This window comes from Phyllopteryx taeniolatus, chromosome 15 (assembly GCF_024500385.1).
Source record: "Phyllopteryx taeniolatus isolate TA_2022b chromosome 15, UOR_Ptae_1.2, whole genome shotgun sequence".
Lineage (NCBI taxonomy): Eukaryota > Metazoa > Chordata > Actinopteri > Syngnathiformes > Syngnathidae > Phyllopteryx > Phyllopteryx taeniolatus.
In genome coordinates this window covers 17,974,294-17,992,977 of record NC_084516.1, presented here as the reverse complement: position 1 = coordinate 17,992,977, position 18,684 = coordinate 17,974,294, and the positions used below count along the sequence as shown (strand labels likewise).

Below are 18,684 nucleotides of genomic sequence, written 5' to 3'. Positions count from 1 at the left end.
ACCACATTTGAGAAGTACTACATTATATTTATGCTCTTTCTTATATGGTTCAGAGTTTTTAGTTCAAGGGTTATTACATAATGCAAACATGTTTTTACATGTAATCCCCCCCCCCTCATTGCAGGTTCATTATAGTCTAAGACATTCAGTCTAGCAATCATTCAAACTCAATAGCGGCCTGCTCAAATGTGTGCATTCAATTTTCAAAATGGCCTTTTTCAGAAATGTTACACAATCATATAAATAATTACACTTCAAATATTGATTCAAAATTGCCCTGTGATTGACTGGCGACCAATCCGGGCTTGTAACCCACCTCATGCTGAAGTGAAGTGAATTGGGATTGATTAGAAAATGGATTAACGGAGAAATAAAAGTGATCGATGCAGATGATAAATAATTGAAAAACACAATTTTGGGACTTGAAGTTATGTTTTATTTACAGTTCTATTAACAAAATGGTTCAATGAATAAAGAAATCAAGGGGTTTATACTATATATTAAGTGTGTGTGTGTTTGTGTGTGTGTGTGCATGCTTGTATAACAAAATGTGTGTTTGTGTGTGTGTGTGAGTGTGAATAAATAAGAAAAGTAGTAAAAGACATTCTCAGCAGCAGTCATAACACAAACACTCAATACAGTATCCCCATCCCCGTCGACACTAAACCAAACTCTATAACATTTCATTCTATTGAACTGGATCACTCAATTCAAATCCACAGTGACAACATGTCAGAAAAAAACCCCAATTAAGACAAATAAGAGACAGTAGGAGTGGGTAATAACATGTCAGCATGCAGGTCAGAGCAAATTGTTAAAAGGTCGTGGACTAATGCATGTTTGGCACCATGTGATTGTGCAAAATGTTTGTTTCAAATGAATCTGTCGACTTAGTTACTGTCTAACAATGCAGAATCCCACAGAATCCCACAAAAGAAAAAGGAACAGTAAAGGTGAGTTCATGGCCATCCTGTTGTAGTGTATTTTTTAACAGTTTGGGAGTGCCCTCTCAGCGTAAAGTGCTATGTGGTGCTGCACACCAGGAAGGCAGTTGTTTCTCAGCTCCAGAAACTGGGAAAAGGCCTGTTTTTGCAGCCAACCAATGCTTCAAATCCACTCAGGCTCCTTCGTGAAAAAGTTCCCCAGCAACAACCTCTGCCACGAGGAAGGTTTTTCACCAAAGATTGAGGGCTGGTTGGCTGAAAAACCTGGCCTTCTGATGCAACCCCTTCGAGACCGGAAAAGTGAGAGACTGCAGCGGGAGAGTGGAAGACGGAGGGCAGCCCCAAACGTAACATGGCTTACAGCATCAAAATATTAGTTTGCAGTTTCATCAGACTGCAAAACAAATGCTTCGGTCTTCTAGAAAATGTACTAAAGCTCAAGTGAATAATATTTCTTGAAATAGAAATTCGTCGGATAATCGAAAACATGCATTTGGCATTTTGGTGGACAACCAAAGAGGGAAAGATGAATTCTGAATTATAACCATCATCATAAAAGTAATTACATGACCAGTGACATTCAAATACAAATAGATCATACTGTATACAAACACACACATGCTTTCAGGATTAATCATGATCATTAGTAGTGCTTCCCAATGAAATAAATCAAATCTAAACTATTTTCAAATGTGTAAGGTCACACAAACAATTCCTTTTAAAGATGCACATATTAAAGGAAGCTTACAGGACATATATTGCAGGACTGTGCCATTCAAAACTAAATATTACAATGGTTTATAGGCTCTACTTGGAAGTGCTATGTTACAGTACTGGCATTAAAACGCTCTTATTCATTGTTGTAACTAAACGTCACCAGAAAGCGAGGAGGCAGGTGAGGAAATGGGAATAATCGACAAGTAAGTAAGTATGTCCGAAAAATTAGAGATAAAATACGCAGGTAGTAAGTAATATGCATATGGAAAAGGTTATATGTGATCGAGATGGCTCGGTGCATGCTCAGGGACCCTCGAGACGTCTACCTGTATGGTCAGGTAATCCAGACGTTGAAAGGTTGCAAGTTGAGCGGTTTAAGCCACGTCTTCAACTTGTCGACAATCTCCACTGGCTGGCGGTGAAAGAATGAGGGCGATGGATCGCCTCCCGTGTCACCTTCCTCTTCTTGTTCCCTCTCTCCTTCGGCCGGGGCAAGTTGGGTGCTCGCGCTCCCTACACCACAGTGCTGACGGACGGATCAGACAAGTTGAGCTGCCCTGTGATGTCAGTGGGTGGGTATTGCTGCAGAGTTGGAGAGAAAATAGGAGGAAGGGAGAACACCAAAGAGTGTTATTTCCTGCTAAAAAAAAAAAAAAAAAGTTTTCTTTTTATGGAGCAGTGGTATAATATTCTCGACATTTTAATGCACTTAATTTCTGCAGCAAGGTTTTCTAAGCAATCTCAGGCGGATTAGTTTTGTTCTAGACTCCTTGTGCCTGAGGCGGGTCAGTTGGGAGCGGACGCTATGTGCGCATGAGCCAAGACAACAGCACATTTGAATCATGTCTTTCCTTCAAGGGCTAATTTTGTTTTTCATTTGAGGAGTCACTCTTCCATGCGCACAGGCGTCATCTCTGATTTTAGCAGCCCAGGAAGAGAAAAAAAGACATTTTAGGTTGATTTCAAAGTGCTGCTGTGTCCGAGCCATCACGTCATTACGGTGCACTTCATTTGAAGCAGAGTGAAATCAATTATGGAGAGGAGCAGTAAGACTTGGTTTCCATGCAGGTTGCTAGTTGCTATGGTAACAGGGCTTTTCTTGATTGATTTGTGCCTTAAGTATGGAGTCTGACAGCCGCAGGTTGTATTTTTTAGTGTTAATGCTTTTTGTTGTTGTTGGTATTTTGCAAACCTGATTGAACAATCAATCATAATATATAATAAATCATTCTGGAAAACAAATACTGGCTTGTCAGCATTATGTATTTATTTATTATTATTTTTAACAAATTTTATTTTTATTTTTTTTTGAAAGAGGATACAGATAGATACATAATGTGCTTAAATTATTGAGTGCTTTTTATTATCATTTAAAATTTTGAGCCATTTGCAGAAATATGAAGGCGTATTAGGGCAACACCAAAAAGAACTATGAGAAAAAAGTCATAATGTGTGAAGTCATCATTTGAATAAGTCAATGTCAGAATTTCCACAAGAACGCTGAGTTGCTGAGTTGAGCGGTGGCTTCCCTCTAGACTTGACATACATTATAACTGTATAAGTAATATCATTGCACATTTGTTGAAGACCCGAAAAGAGACGATTTCAGTTCTGTTCTCCCGCAAACATTCACACGTTAAACTATTCATACAGATGATGGCGGATGCGGATTTTTATTAACCTTAAGATTTAGATGAGTTCGTATGCTCTAATTCTATGGCTTTCTTCACATAGTATCATCTTTTTTTTTTCTTCTTCTTTTTTTTGGTTTTACAGTGAAGCCCCAATACTGTACTCCTTTCTACAGAGACATCCAGACTATGAAATCTTCAAGAGTGGATGTCCCCCATTGGCTTGACCTTCAGTTTTCTGCTCATATGGCGTGTAGCTCCTTCGTCGGCCTGCTTGCTAACAGTGGCCTCTACTGGGATCAAGGGGAGCAGCACAATAGAGACGTCACAAGCAAACTAATAGTTTCAAAGCCACTTATTCAAAATACAACTATGGTGGAGCTTATCACTACACAGCAAAGCTAAGGCGGGTATTAGACTGTTTTCTACTGCCACTACATCTATGACAGTTTGCATGCTTGTAGAGGGAGAAAGGAGCAGTGTGGCATGTGGGTGAGGGACACTGACACTAAAGTCCATTGATATCCATTTATGTAAAAGAATAACATTTATATAAAATCAAAAAGAAAGGTCAAAGACTGAGGATGGTAAATATTTTGGTTGCATCGTGTGTTTTTTTTGCTTCGAGCTTTTCCACTTCGGCTCCCGCACCGAACAGAAAAGCAAAGTAGACGTAATAAAAATGATGATCCCTCTCTTCTTCTCTTCAATTCTACTGCCGAACCTCAAGAAGGGAGAGTAAATGTGCTTTTGTTCACTATAAGGACGATAATAAAATGTCAGTGAACACAAGAGAAAGTGAGAGACATTATTAAACAAACACGCACACACGTACACGCACACACACGCGTACACTCATCCATATAGAGAGCATACTTTTGCATTTGTATGCGAGGCAACGGAGTGGCGCTTATACGCTGAACTGTGAAACTGGTACTCTCAATGTGCGACAGCAAGATTCAAAGAGGAATGAAGACACAAAATGTATCAGTTCACGTTGGCATCAATTGCACAGTGTGAGTCTACGGCCTCATACAGTCGAAAGAAAAAGAAGAAGTCTTCGCCACCTGGAAATACCCTGAAAAGGTCACAGACAGTTCACGACACACACACACACACACACACACACACACACACAGAAAAATAAACAATAATTATGACAGCAAAATATGACAAAGCAAAAAATTATAATAATGATAATAATTGATTTGAATATTCATATCAATCCATGAGTAATCCTGAAATAGACAGCTGGATCAGTTTAAAACCTTGTTAGTTTTCTTCTCAGCAGACTTGGCCATCAAATAACCACCTTGGAAATAGAATTTGGGATAAAATGGTAGGACACCAGGACATGCTTGAAACCAAAACAAACCAAACAGACAAAGTGCAGGATTGGTGCAAAGAAAAGGTGAATACGAGAAAGATAAAGCTGCCGAAACGACTGCTCACAATTAAAACATACAGACAGAGACACACACAAACGCACGCGCACAAAACCATTACAGGACACGCACCACACCATGTCCAAGGACCAAACATTTGGCAGATTCCACAACCAAACCAGCAGCCCAAGACAAAACATCACTGGAAGCTTCTTTTTTTTTTTTTTTTTTTTTTAAATTCTTAACCAAACCCCCCGCTGTGGACAAACACTCCTTCCCCTGTAATGAATAAAGTCGGATAGCCTCTATAGTTGTAGCTTGCGGCCTGACCTGACCTGCACTTAAGCACTCCAGCCTGTGGAGGCGCTAAGGATGCTCGATGGTGGATCGAATGCTGAACTGACAGACACGTGGCAGAGGCAGCTGAGCCCGGTGGATATGGATGAGTGGAGCATGGGACACTCTCATGATTGGATATGGAAATGTGGGCAGAGAGGACAGAAGAGAAGAAAATAGAGAGGGAGGAATAAACAAGGGAAGATGTCGCTTCTCGGTCTGCTTACCGTGTCTTTGGAGGACCTACGTCTCTTGATGCTGGAGGCCAGGGTGGTACTGATGGACCTAAAAGAGGCTTTCTTTTTGGGGTCAGGCTCTGCTCTACCACTTTTTCTATCCTAAAATAAATATATGTAGAAACATTATTCATGTTCTATGGCTGGGGAGATAACCTTGCTTTCACTTTGTTCTTCCATTCCCAGCCACCCCAATAACCGACTTCAAGTATTGTGCTCTAATTAGATGGGAGCAAAATGAGCAAAGAGGGCGATAGAGAGGGTTCAGGACGTGAGAGTGGGAAGGTTTCACCGTATGATATGAGGGCACTCATAGAAATTTTATGCAAGCTGTCACACAGGTTCAGCAAAGCTGGCACGGTAGTCCAATCGTAGGGCTCTTAGAAATGCATTTGAATGAATGATGGGGAGTAAAGATGTCAGTGGGCGTGATAGCATGTTTCACTAATTAAACTATCCCAACTATTGCCTGAGCGCAAACGTCCCAGTTCCGACAGCCAACAACACCCATACTCAATATAAACAGCTAAAAGGTCGCCAAACAACTTCAACTAGATGTTTGAAATTTTGACATGCATCTTATTTACAAACTCACAAAGAAAAAGAAGCACTTTTAACCATATCCATCACCATCAGAGTGCCCCACCACTACTCTCAGCTCAACAATTTGGTGTTTGTGTGCATATAAGAACTCATATTAAGGTATTCTTACATCCTGAGTCTCTAGAGAGGAAGATGGCTGCATAGGGGAAGAAAAGAAAAATAAAATAAATGTCCATCCACTTGATCGTTATTACGTAAGAATATCCTTATGCTTAAGCCAAGGGATCAGGAAAAGGAAAAATAGCTTGGATAAAAAAAAAAAAAAAAAAAAAAAAGCAAAGCAAACATCCACATTCAAAGCCAGGCAGATATAAAAGGTCAAGCTACAATAGGGTTAGTGGAGAGCCACTCGAATGCATATGAAAGAGGGATACAACAGCAATTGTAACTGAAGCCCATTTAAAGTCATTATACCATAGCGGGTATAATGGAAATTCACCCCACACATAGGGGAATGAAATGGGATGAAATGCATCAGAAAAATTAAAATGCAGACTCTAGATCGCAAATATGCACCAAATGTCAGCTAATGCAAGAAAGGAAAATAATTCATATTTTATAGTGGAACGAAAGCATTGCATGAATAAAGTAAAGAATAAGTGAGAGATTGAGAAGTGGAAGGGAGGAGGGGGGTGGGAGGGGCAGGGAAGTGTGGTGTGAATTTCATCATGCTAGGACATTTTATGGTTGGATGGAAAGATAAGAAAATGGCAAAACATAGCATAAATAAACACAAAACAAACAGCATGACAAATTCATAATCTCCAGCATTGGCCCCACAGTACATTCTTTTTCATTCAGTTTTTTTTTTTTTTTTAGGGCGCATTGGTGCCATCCAGCACGTTCCTCTCAACCCCCTGATGAAGTGATCAGGTGGTGAGCGGGAAGTGGCAGGCATGGATGGCATGAAGCTGGCAGAAGGAGTGATTGGTGCAGTCATCGCTTGACTTTAATTAAGAATTACATTACTCTCCTGTTGGAAGATGACATCTCATGTTAGTTCATAATGAAAGGCTGGGAAACACAAACTGCCATAAACTGTCTTCCTTCAGGAACAAAAATCTATTTCCAAAGAGACTTTTTTTATTATTTTTTATTTTTTTTTAGACCCCATTTCTTTCACGTTTTAGGCCTGACGAGGCACTGCGTGTTGCGCAGTCAATGCGGGACCCTCATATTGGTGGGGGACTCGCGGCTAGGTAGTTCTCCATAGAAAGAGCAGCATGGCGCTACAGTGCATCATCATCATCATCATCATCATCATCATGTTCATCATCATCATCATCATCAACTCAGAACATATTACAGTTTTCTTGAATCACTTCTAATATGACAAGTTTGTTCAGAAAGTGCACTTCTGACTAACGTTTGAAATGGAAATGTAGCTACTTGGTCATGCAAGGCTGAAAATACAGAATGAAAAAAAATATATATTACAGTGGAACTCTCAATTTGAGTGATTCAGAAAGCATATTTTTTTTGTGGGGGAAAAAAAAAAAAAAAAAAGAGTTAAAAAATCATTACATTCCAAATACCACCGCAGAAGGGCACCGGGGATGGCAAGCCAAAGTAGGAGAGAGTGGTCTCATAGGCCCGGAATAAGAACTCATTGCAAAATGCCATGAGCTACTCTTGCATGATCGCTTTTACACATAACATAACTATAAAGTACAAAGGTGCTGTATCAATACCTTGGGATCAAGCTCTCAAAACAAGGTTTAACCCTTCAAAACTTGAGTGACTATAGCTCAATGTGAATTTATAGTGTATGCATGTACAGGTGTATCTCAATAAAAGACTTGATCATGGCAACATATATTTCAGTCGTTCAATTTAAAAATGTGAAAGTCATATATTCTATAGATTCATTAACCACAGACGGAAATATTTCAAGTCATTTTTTTTTTCATTGTAACTGATATGGCATACAGCTAATAGAAACCCCAAAGTCAGAATCTCGTAAAATTGGATTATTATAAAATACAATATAATATTTCTCTATAAGAATCATATAATAAATCATTAAATTAATGTGTGTTTTCCATGATATTCAATATTATTGAGAGACATTTGTATGGAGTGCAATGAAAAGGCAGTTAAACATATTTTTGCATCGGCAGCATCTAGCGACCAAGACAGTTTTGAGGGAGAAAGAAGTACGGTAAGCTTCACAAATTCATATTTCGAATAGTCAGAAGTGCACATTTTCTGAAGTTCCAACCCTGTGTTCCTATGTATGCGAGTTTGGGTCACATACGTCGCGACATGAGGCATTATAAACAAATATTTACACACGATCGCACATACAAAAAAATCCCCAAAATGGGATTCCAGTTCTCAGTGGTGGCTGCACTGAGGGAGGAGGAGGCCACATACACTGCAATGGTAGATTTTCCATCGTGATGGTTTTGTGTCTTACATTTCCAAGTTGTCATGTTGAATTTGTCAAAATGAGGTAACTGTGAGCAATCATAACAGCACACCCAAACAGTATGAATAATGTCTGGCACAGGACATATTGGATTAGTTCAACTCATGGGCTCCCTCAGCACTCCTTGCATGAGGTTTCATTTTTGCGGATATGCGATATCGCAGTGAAGCTAGTCTGCATCTTTAGCTCCAAGGCACTGGTGATGGGTAATGAGCAAAGATGAGCGTGCTTGAGCAATCTTTGTTTAGCCTTGCAGAAAAATCGATGTGATCGTCGTTGACGTGGATCTAAATCATGGCGGTCTGCTCGCAGTTAAGTGTGCCCCTCTCCTTTCTCCGTGATGCGCCACCCCGCCCCCCGCCCACATGCTACCAAGCATGCAATCGCCCGCTGTACACATCCACAGAATGTACATCTATATCAGAACGTTGAGAACACGTACATACTGAACAGTAGTCAGCAAGATGAGATGGATTTGCTGACAGGCACTTGTGATTTTATACTGTACCTTTTTTTTTTTTTTTTTACTGAGTTCTGGATCATATAAAATATGATATGGTGCAATGCCCACATCACAGCGTTACAGTGGCTCGCCATTACATGTAGCTCGCGCAGGGAGTGAAAGCATAAGACTGAAGGGGAAATGGATGCCTGCTTCGAGAAGGAGCCATGACTAGTTTGTAGTGGTGCTTTAATGGTCAGCTCATGCAAATTAAAAATAAATAAATCAATGAAATACAGGATTTCAGATTAAATGATATTCTTTGCGTCACTGATGGTGTAGTGGTACGCTCGCCTGACTTTGGTGCAGGCAGCGTGGGTTCAGTTCCCACTCAGTGACGTTGTGAATGTGAGTGCGAATGTCCGTGTCTATATGTGCCCTGCGACTGACTGGCGACCAGTTCAGGGTGTAGTCCGCCTTTCGCCCAAAGTCAGCTGGGATAGGCTCCAGTGTCCTGCGACCCTAACCAGGATAAGCGGTGTTGAAAATGGATGGATGGATGGATATTTCTTGCACCATACACTGTTTTAATTGTACTTTTAAAAAAAATGTAACATTTTTATAAGCTGTGTTTGTTCTTTGTTTTTCAATGCTTTTAATCATGTATAGCACATTGAGTTACCTTGTGTATGAAATGCGCTATATCAATACATTTGCTTCGCTTTGCTTTAGATTACACCAGATTTAACCTATGCTTTAAATAGTGAGTCAACCAAATAGCTCAAATATATAATTATATTAAAATGTAGCTCAAAAGTATTAAGTGGAAGACGTTTTAAGTTGGTCCTCACTGTGTTCCACATTATTTCCCACACTGAATAAATGTTTTTGACCATTTACAATTATTAATAATAATAAATAATAATAATAATAATTAATAATCAGGATTTTTTTTTTAGAACAAAACCACCTCAATGGGAACAGCGTTTTTTTTCTTCAGAATTACTCACAACACAGCGTTCCAACATATTATCCAACTCAGTTCCCACCAAAACAAAACAAATGGTTGTAAAAAAAAAAAGTTATAAGTTGTTGTATGTAGTCATTAGAGAGATAAATTAAAAAAAACTAATACAAATGATATTTCAACCCATAAACATAATTGCTCGTCAAGTTACATAGGAGCTGTTCTTTCATAACACTTTAACAACACTCTCATACATTGAACTTGTAATTCAGTTGATAGTGTCTACCTGTATCTCATTTGAGCATGCAAGAATTGCTGTTTGCAGCTATACTGCTGTCCACCCTCATAGGCCTTCCTTTTATGAAATCTCCCCAGGTCCTCAATAGAGCTGAGGTGAAGGGACAATGGTGACTACGCCATTATTATTATTCTCCATTTAAACCTATGGCAAAGCTTCAATTGCATGTTTGGTTGTGTGGGATGGTGTGCTCCTGCAAGGTAATTATTTTACTGCGGAAGCCATGGTCGTTCTTTTTGTAATATATAAAAAGACACCCATACTTGAAATGTCCAGTATTTTCATTCCTATTGTACTCCAGTATTCTGTGTTCTTCATCAGCAGAAAGATCCTTCTTTTACCTCATTATGCATTTAAACTGTAACTAACTTAATAATGTGAAGAAACCTCCTTTAGTAATTACTCCTCAATTTGGTTTACCTGGGAAACTAATAATCAAACCTGTTTCAGATTAATATCAGTGGTTTAAATAGAGGCGGCACGGTGGACGACTGGTTCGAGCGTCTGCCTCACAGTTCTGACGACCGGGGTTCAATTCCCGGCCCCGCCTGTGTGGAGTTTGCATGTTCTCCCCGTGCCTGCGTGGGTTTTCTCCGGGTTCTCTGGTTTCATGGTAGGTTAATTGACGACTCTACATTGCCCGTAGGTGTGTATGTGAGTGCGGATGGTTGTTTGTTTGTATGTGCCCTGCGATTGGGTGGCAACCAGTTCAGGATGTATCCCGCCTCCTGCCCAAAGATAGCTGGGATAGGCTCCAGCCCTCCCGCGACCTTTGTGATGACATAATGAAACTGCACAGCGAAAATTGTGTTTACCGATTGGAAATTGTATTTCTGTTTTTTTTTTTTTTTTTTTTACTGTATGTTTGCATGAGCTGACCTTAAACAGATCACACAAGCCATAATAGAAAACATCATGCTATGGACAAGGAGATTGGTGTATTAAGATTTGTTAAAGGGTCATAAAGTCCTATTATGTAGTTATTTGGAAAGTGAATGATGTAGTGGATATGCAAGCACTTAGTTACATACTACTTGTCTTTCGGATGTTCTACTGGAGGCAGATTGGCCACTGTGTGGGATTTATAGTTGAATATTTTTGTGTATAAAGACTTCCCGCATGTGACGAGGAAAGTTCCCACATTGAGTCCTATGAGAAGTGTGGCGAGCGAATGCGATTCTCTCTCAGTCCAGGCTCTTTCGCCCTGGTTAGGACAAAGGAAATCATTCCTACCTGCAGGTTCTTCCTCCAAACATTAACGGCCGCAAAGGCGAGCTGCATCTGCTTCCTGCGGGCGTCTTTGTGGCGCTTATAGGCTATTTCAATGAAGATGAGGAAGATCCCTGCTGCTATGCCACCAGCCACAAGCATGAAGACCCCTGTACAGAGGGAGCAGTAGAGAAAAGATGTGAGCTGTTGATCTTAAAAACACACACTTCTCCCACTGAGCATGGACATTGTGTGCAGAGCAGTAAGTCATGCTCAGTGGTTGCCACGCCTCTTTTAGACCAGCTCCCACGGGTAACTGAAAACCACACATTCCCAATTGTACGACTATGAAGTCACAGCACGAGAGACTGTACACATGACCCACACCGACACACAAAAAATTGGGGGATAAAGGTATTGGACAAAAAAGGGCTACAGTAACTTACCACTGCAGTTTTTGTCCAATCACTTTTACCGCTTTTCCTACGCATTATGGACCATACCTGCCATGTTTTCAAAGGTGAGTGTGGCTGGGGCATTGCTCCTTGAGTCACACTCCTGGTATCTCACCCAGGTTTTATCTAGGTCTTCCATGAAGCCGTTCTCATGAGAACTGCAAGGGTTCAGGGAGAGAGGTGATAAAGTCAATGCACTGCACAAATACTGAGACACTAGAGTCGCTTATACCCTGATCGCAACATATATGAGACAGACAGACAGACAGACAGACAGACAAGGCAGGAAGGGGAGCTAAATAGAGAGATGTGACAAGGCAATGGCTAAAAATGGTCAATACATGACCATGAAATCATATAGATAAGAAAATAAAATAAAAATTGGACGAATAATGCACCTTCGGCTGGGACAGACCTGAGAATGGCCAGGGACACATTCTGTTTCCAGGGGCTGTCCTTGCGCATGCCTATGCCAAAGCCCGAACGGAAAAACAGCTCTCCCGTGGTCACCAGGTCGCACTTCTGCGAGGCTTCAAACTCCAGCACCGCAGAGTCCCAGATGAAAGCATGCAGCTTGCTGTGGGGGAGGGGGAGGCAGGAGGAGGAGGAGGGCGGAAGGTGGAGGGAGGGGGAGGAGTAGGAGGAGGGGAAGGAGGGGTTACGGTGCAACAGTACAATGATCTACATACACATTTACGATCGGCGGCCCTTTCTCTCGCACACCAGATCCTGTGAGTCATTCAGCGTTTACCTAATGTAATCCAATGACAGATGGGTGAGGGCTCCTCCCCCATCATAGTCCCCCCATCTCATAGATGTTTGCCTGGGTACAACCTGAAAAAGGGTTCTCCTCCACTCAATGTTAGCTCCACATCACTCTGTTACCCGTGTGGTTGTTACGTCCACATCTACCCACCTGGGTCTCTGCTGAGCCATGGGCCTGGATCAGACAGATGGCTGGAGTAAGTCCTACAGATTCCATCTGATCCAAAGGTCCATGTGTCCCTTCCACTCCTCCCCCATCCCCCTGACCTGACCGGGGCAGCATTGACTTTGTGCTTGACAGGTTGAGAAGCCGGCAACACGCTCTGTCAACGTGGCCTGGCCGAGACTCACTTGTCACGCACTGCCTGGATGGCCTCGGCGGCACTCTCATAGTTGTGCTTCTCCATGTGGCGGTACATGGTGCTAAGCTCCACCTGCCGCCGGAAGTAGATGTCCACGGAGCTCTGCTTCACCGTGGCATAGATGAACTTGTCAGATGGGTTTCTGAGCTGAAGAGAACATTTGTCATAAAGTCATAAAACTACAAGAACTGCTGCCAAATATTTTGTGTGTTAATTACCTGCGCATAGGAATTTATGTTGAAATCAGCATGCGCTTTATTGTGCGCAAACTCCTTTCCAAAGTTTTTTTTTTAATAAAAAAAACATTCTTCTCCATTGCAGAAATTCCATACACCCAACACTCCATTATTTTTATTATTATTATTTTTTTAAATAAGAACCTTAACATTTGTGAGCTTTCCCAATCAAGGTGGGCATATTGTTAAGCCAAGTAACATCTGAATCTGATCAGGATAGCACACATTGCAGCAATTTAAATGTAACATGCCTGGTGCCTTACTTAAGGGATTAGGAATCTGACTAGCATCTCTTCAGTCCAATTCAGTCCCAATCGCTATATTGTAAACCCTTTGATCCTCTTAAAGCCAAGTCCTTACAAACTACAGCTGCCCCCCAAATCCTATAATATAGTCTTTTACGTGCTTATAATCTTGAAAGTTTTGCCAGGTTATCATATCTTTTGCTTTTGTAAGCTCCAATTACATTTTGTAATACCACCCCAAAAATGACTACAATCTTTTATGAATTAAGATCCTAGTCATTCAATCATTGATTTCGCAGGGGACAAATTTGAAGTTCTGGCAGAGGTATGAGGTCTGATTAACAATGTGGCAAGTGATTGTAGTGTTGACAAGCGATCATATTATCACGTACCCTTGGGTCATTGATGCCGGTGATGCGCTCCTCAGGCCGGTCCAGCACAAGGAAAGCAGCCAAGTTGGCAGTATAGGAAGCCACAATGATCATGGCAAAGCCAGCCCACACCATACCAAGGATTCTCGCTGAGAAACTGCGAGGTGCACCTGGAAGTCAAATGTCACTGTTCAAATACTCGACCAAAGTGTATGTGCTGTACTATACTGTACACAACAAAAAGGAGAGCTGAAAAAAATGGACAAGAAATAGAAGACACCAAATCAAGTGAATTTGTGTAAAGACTACAGGAATAAAATGGAAAAGAAAGATAGTATCAAAGCCCTTTTAAAACAATTACAATGTCATCTTCAAAGAACGGCTGGAGTTTGTCAAATTGCAGTATTTCTAATGCCTTTGACATCTAGGAGTTAAGAGAGAAATTTCCCTGCAAGGCACAGCTAATGTTTTGCCCCAAAGTCACAATACTATTACCAGGTAGCCATATGCAACAAATGACAAATTTCTACAGTTTCAGTTTGTGCATGTCACCTTCTCCAATTCCAGAGTTCAGTAACACTCCCCAGGAGAACCACATGGCCGATGACAAGGTGAGGGCATCTTCCTCTTCTTCTTCGCTATTTACTTTAAATCTTCCAAACGGGCTGTAGGAGAAACATTGGAAGGGTTGCATGAAATTCAGAGAATGTGCTTGAGAAAACCTTGGCAGCCTGAGGGCAAGGGAAGGAACTGAACATGAGCGAGCAAAGCCAGAAAGATAAACAGAAGGAAAACAAACAAAGAAGGCAGCACAGATATAGCGATGCGATGGTTGGACTCAATCTCCTCCTCTGTCTGTCTTGTCATCTAAACTGATTGGAAGATCTGCAGGGATTAAGAGTCCATGCACACACACACACACACACACACACACACACACACACAGGTTCCCCATGTACCTGAACCGGTCTAGTAGGTAAAGCATCACCGCCACCACATGTACCGAAAGACCCACCAGCAACCACAGAGTACTTTGAAATGGCTGCATGAACGAGTCCAGTGTACTGCGAGGGATTTCCTAAAAAGACACATCGCAACTGGTTAATGATTTAATGACACATATTCAACAAGTTCCTTCAATCATCTGCCATTCTGCTTTCTCCTCACTAGGGTCGCAGGCGTGCTGGAGCCTATCCCAGCTATCTTCGGGAGAGAGGCGGGGTACACCCTGAACTGGTCGCCAGCCAATCGCAGGGCACATATAAACAAACAACCATTCACACTCACATTCACACCTACGGGCAATTTAGAGACTTCAATTAACCTACCACGCATGTTTTGGGATGTGGGAGGAAAGCGGAGTAACCACAGAAAACCCACACAGACACGGGGAGAACATGCTAACTCCACACAGGCCGGGACGGGATTTGAACCCCGGTCCTCAGAGCTGTGAGGCAGATGTGCTAACCAGTCGTCCACTGTGCCGCCATATTCAACAATGTTTCTGATGAAAATACAATCATTATAGATCAGCAGGCAATGTCATTTACAAGTTTAAGGCTCCCAAAGTATGAGTGGTCAGCATGTTAATAGTAGAACATTTCTGTTTCCAGTTACCACATCCACATGTATACTAATGGGATTTGCTGCAGTTGTGTAATCCCTCACCTAATATAAAACTCAGATGCAGATCTAATGTAAAATGTAATGGACACAATACTTTTTGGCCATTAATTGAAATGAAAAAATACAATATTATCATCATGTATTAAATTACATTTTGGCTGCACTGGGGCTAATGTGGTATCTTCCCGCTCTGAACGGACTATAAATCTGGATGATACTGTACATGCCACCTCAGTTGGTGCTTACCTAATTTGAGAGAATAGCAAAGTGATGAACTTACCTTTTTAACGAGGATGGTCAGACCTTGATATTTGAAGGGTTTGGAGAACTCAATGTACTGGGCTCGTTCATTGTTTATAGTCAGCGGGGCAACGATCATGTCAGCCAAGCCCCCCAGGAGCTCTCCCATCATGCCATTCCACTCTTTCTTGTTACTGTTGTTCACCTGGATCCCCATTAACATGATAATCAGGACACTATCAATTAAAATGACTTAATTCCAGAAGTATACAATATAATTGCCAAAAAATGTGTACTTGAAACTTATTTCTAAGAGAGTATTGCCCAGCAACTCTGCAAATGCAATGATGTGTCATAGATTTTCATGACTATTTCGGTTAAAGGTTTTTTCCCCGCAATCACTTGTATGGAAGTGATTGTTACACAATACCGAGTACAATGGCCTCCATTCAAAGTATTATTCGCAGCGCCATTGACTGACTGCTTACGTCACATGCTCTTGGTCTACACGTCAATCATTACAGGCGGCAGTAAAGATTATTAGTTTACCTGTTCACAGAATTAAAATAGACGGTATTACTAAAGTTAAATAACATAAATAGTCAGTGTCATATAATTTTTCAACACTTTTTTCAAACACTGATGACAGGTAGCTTCAACTATTGGTGTCTTTTAGCGGAATGGCACCAGCTTCATAGTTATGGCATTCATAGCCGAATGGTAGGTAGGGTAAATGACCAATTCCAAAATCCCCCCCCCCCCCCCCAAAAAAAATAACATGAGTAAGATAGGGTGCATCATTTTGTGCCTTGACTGAAATACTGAACCACAAAGATGTCCTTGAGTGATGTAAAGTGACACCCACCCGCTCCTGGGTACCAAATTTCCCATCAGCCACCAGATGGACCTCGTAAGTAAAGTTCATGGTCATAGCCAGCTTGATCAGGAGATCAATGCAGAATCCATAACAACACTGCGGCACAATTGGGCGTCCTGTAACCAAACCAGCAAAGGTTGCTAATTACAATCCACCCTGAGGAAATATACAGTTTTTATAATTTAGAGTCTTTATCCGGCGCACGTAGACTGGACAAATGCATCGCACTCTCCGGATGCAGATCTTATGCTCGCACACAATCGCTGAGCACATATGACACACACACACACACACACACACACACACACACACACACACACACACACACACTCACACCCACAGTACATCAGTCATCACACACTCTGAATGGCACACTCTGCTACATGCATACATATATAGATACCTACTGCATATATATGTATGTATGTATCTCCAGTAGGTTTCTGTGCATTAAAAGCACATTGATATAAACGTCCCTGATGTGTTACCTGGGATGGTCTCATTGGGCCCCGTGCAGATAACCTTTTTAATTAAGACTCCATTTAATGTAATTTCCTCCTTGCATGTTCCATCCGGCATAGTGGGTTTCACATATACAAATGGCTCCTGGTGTATTGTCACTATCTACAACAAATAGGACAGAAAGCTGTTTATCACATCCTTTCAGCTGTTTCCAACCTATGGGACCATCTAACAGCAATGGAAAATGGATGTCCAAGAAACAGATACAAGAACATATGCACAGATAAACAGAGGAAAGCCCAGCGTTTCTCAGGCCTCATTTGAAACATCCATGTTTAATATCTTGCTGCAGCTCTTACGGATATGGAGCGGCTTCATTTCCCTCTACACACTGTCTCACAGGGAACATAAGTTAGTCTATGTGTCATAGTTTACATGCATAGAAGTGAACATACCATCGCTGTGTAAATGTGAAGCCACCTGACCTTTAATCGAGTCGACATCTGGAAGCCTTGTGGTTTTTCAGTCTCCCCACCGGGCCAGATAATCTTCCGCTGATTGTTCATTACCACCTACAGGGGGATCACATACACACGAGCAGTTACAGTTTAAAAATTGGGTGCTGACAGGGGGTGAGTGGATGATAAGACCTTAACATTGGGGGTAAGCAGAACTAACAAATCATTTTGATATAACCACAGCTGTTCTGCTATTTATGATTGCCTTTGGACTTCTGTATCCTACCTTAGGGTGTCATGATTTTTTTTTAAATTATAATATCATTCTTTTTTTATGAACTCTCCTTTCTGTTAAAAAAATGTTTTGTTTGATGCCATGCGTTTGTATGTATCAAGACACCTACAGACTGCTGACATTTCAACAAAGATAAACTAACAGATATTTATTTCTTGAGGAAAACTCATAAGGAACAGCTGAATTATCCATTTTCTCAGCCCATCACATATTGCGTCCAGCATCACATCCATTGTCGTGACCAAGCCAGTGTTGACCCGAGTGTCGCTTGTCTTCTGTTCTGTCTTTCCTTTCTGCTGAGCACAGCTGAACAAAAAAAATGCCATTCTTTCTTTTAGAGGCGAAGCAATCTACATTTCCAACGAGTAGCCCACTATGTTATGTCATTTCTTACATCCCTCTGTGCCATCTTTCAATATTTGTTCTATATTAGTTCTTCAAGATTTGTATTTTTTTTTTTATCTTGGGAAATGGCATAAAAGAATAATAAAAAAAAAATGCAGAGAAGCAAAACGATGCATACAATTGTAGAAAATAGAGCTTGAAATTCTTAACGCGAATCCCTGTGCATAATTGTGGCGGCCGTTAGTTTACCTGTGTCCCGTTATAAATGCCCACTTGAATGAGTCGACTCTTCTGGTAGTTGAGAATGCTGTAGTGGGCGTACTTCCTGTCTCCGTCGTCATTGAACTCCACGCGTCCTGTGAGACCCTCTGGGTATTTAGACGACATGAGCACCCTGTGGCAAGTGAATGCGAATAATTACAGGCTATGTGCATAATGAAACAGTGGATGTGTGTTCGAGCATGAAATAATGTGTATGTGTTCTCATGGGAGTGTAACGCTTCAGCGAATTGTGTTGTGTTTTAATAGCACATCTGCAAGGAGTTTTTCTTCTCTTATGCTGTTGAAAAACAACTAAATAGGTCACTTGAAGGTCATCTGGCAGATACAGCAGATTTGACGTACCGCAGACAGAATATGTTATGTAATCTGTATTGTTTTTGTAATTTCACCTCCTTTAGTTTTTCTCCCTGAAAAAGCAGAACGACAGTCTAATATAACCTTACATTTGGGGATCGGGTAATGAATC

General features: G+C 41.2%; 1 protein-coding gene across 8 annotated transcripts in view; it reads right to left on the bottom strand.

The window, feature by feature from the left end:
• Positions 1-413: 413 nt before the first annotated feature.
• The window catches only part of grin1a (glutamate receptor, ionotropic, N-methyl D-aspartate 1a), a 39,842-nt gene continuing 21,571 nt past the window's right edge, over positions 414-18,684 (bottom strand). For 2 of the 8 annotated variants that reach the window (XM_061747591.1, XM_061747593.1), the window contains 15 exons: positions 18,186-18,330; positions 17,324-17,410; positions 16,856-17,000; positions 16,365-16,495; positions 15,540-15,704; positions 14,593-14,711; positions 14,186-14,298; positions 13,655-13,803; positions 12,771-12,928; positions 12,070-12,231; positions 11,703-11,812; positions 11,224-11,369; positions 5,962-5,988; positions 5,241-5,351; positions 414-2,243 (listed from right to left, as the gene is read on the bottom strand). In XM_061747591.1, the coding sequence (XP_061603575.1) occupies positions 2,175-2,243; positions 5,241-5,351; positions 5,962-5,988; positions 11,224-11,369; positions 11,703-11,812; positions 12,070-12,231; positions 12,771-12,928; positions 13,655-13,803; positions 14,186-14,298; positions 14,593-14,711; positions 15,540-15,704; positions 16,365-16,495; positions 16,856-17,000; positions 17,324-17,410; positions 18,186-18,330 (1,837 nt within the window). In that variant the 3' untranslated portion in view covers positions 414-2,174. The remainder of the gene's footprint in view (positions 2,244-5,240; positions 5,352-5,961; positions 5,989-11,223; positions 11,370-11,702; positions 11,813-12,069; positions 12,232-12,770; positions 12,929-13,654; positions 13,804-14,185; positions 14,299-14,592; positions 14,712-15,539; positions 15,705-16,364; positions 16,496-16,855; positions 17,001-17,323; positions 17,411-18,185; positions 18,331-18,684) is intronic. The other 6 variants (XM_061747592.1, XM_061747594.1, XM_061747597.1 and 3 more) reach the window with 4 other exon arrangements.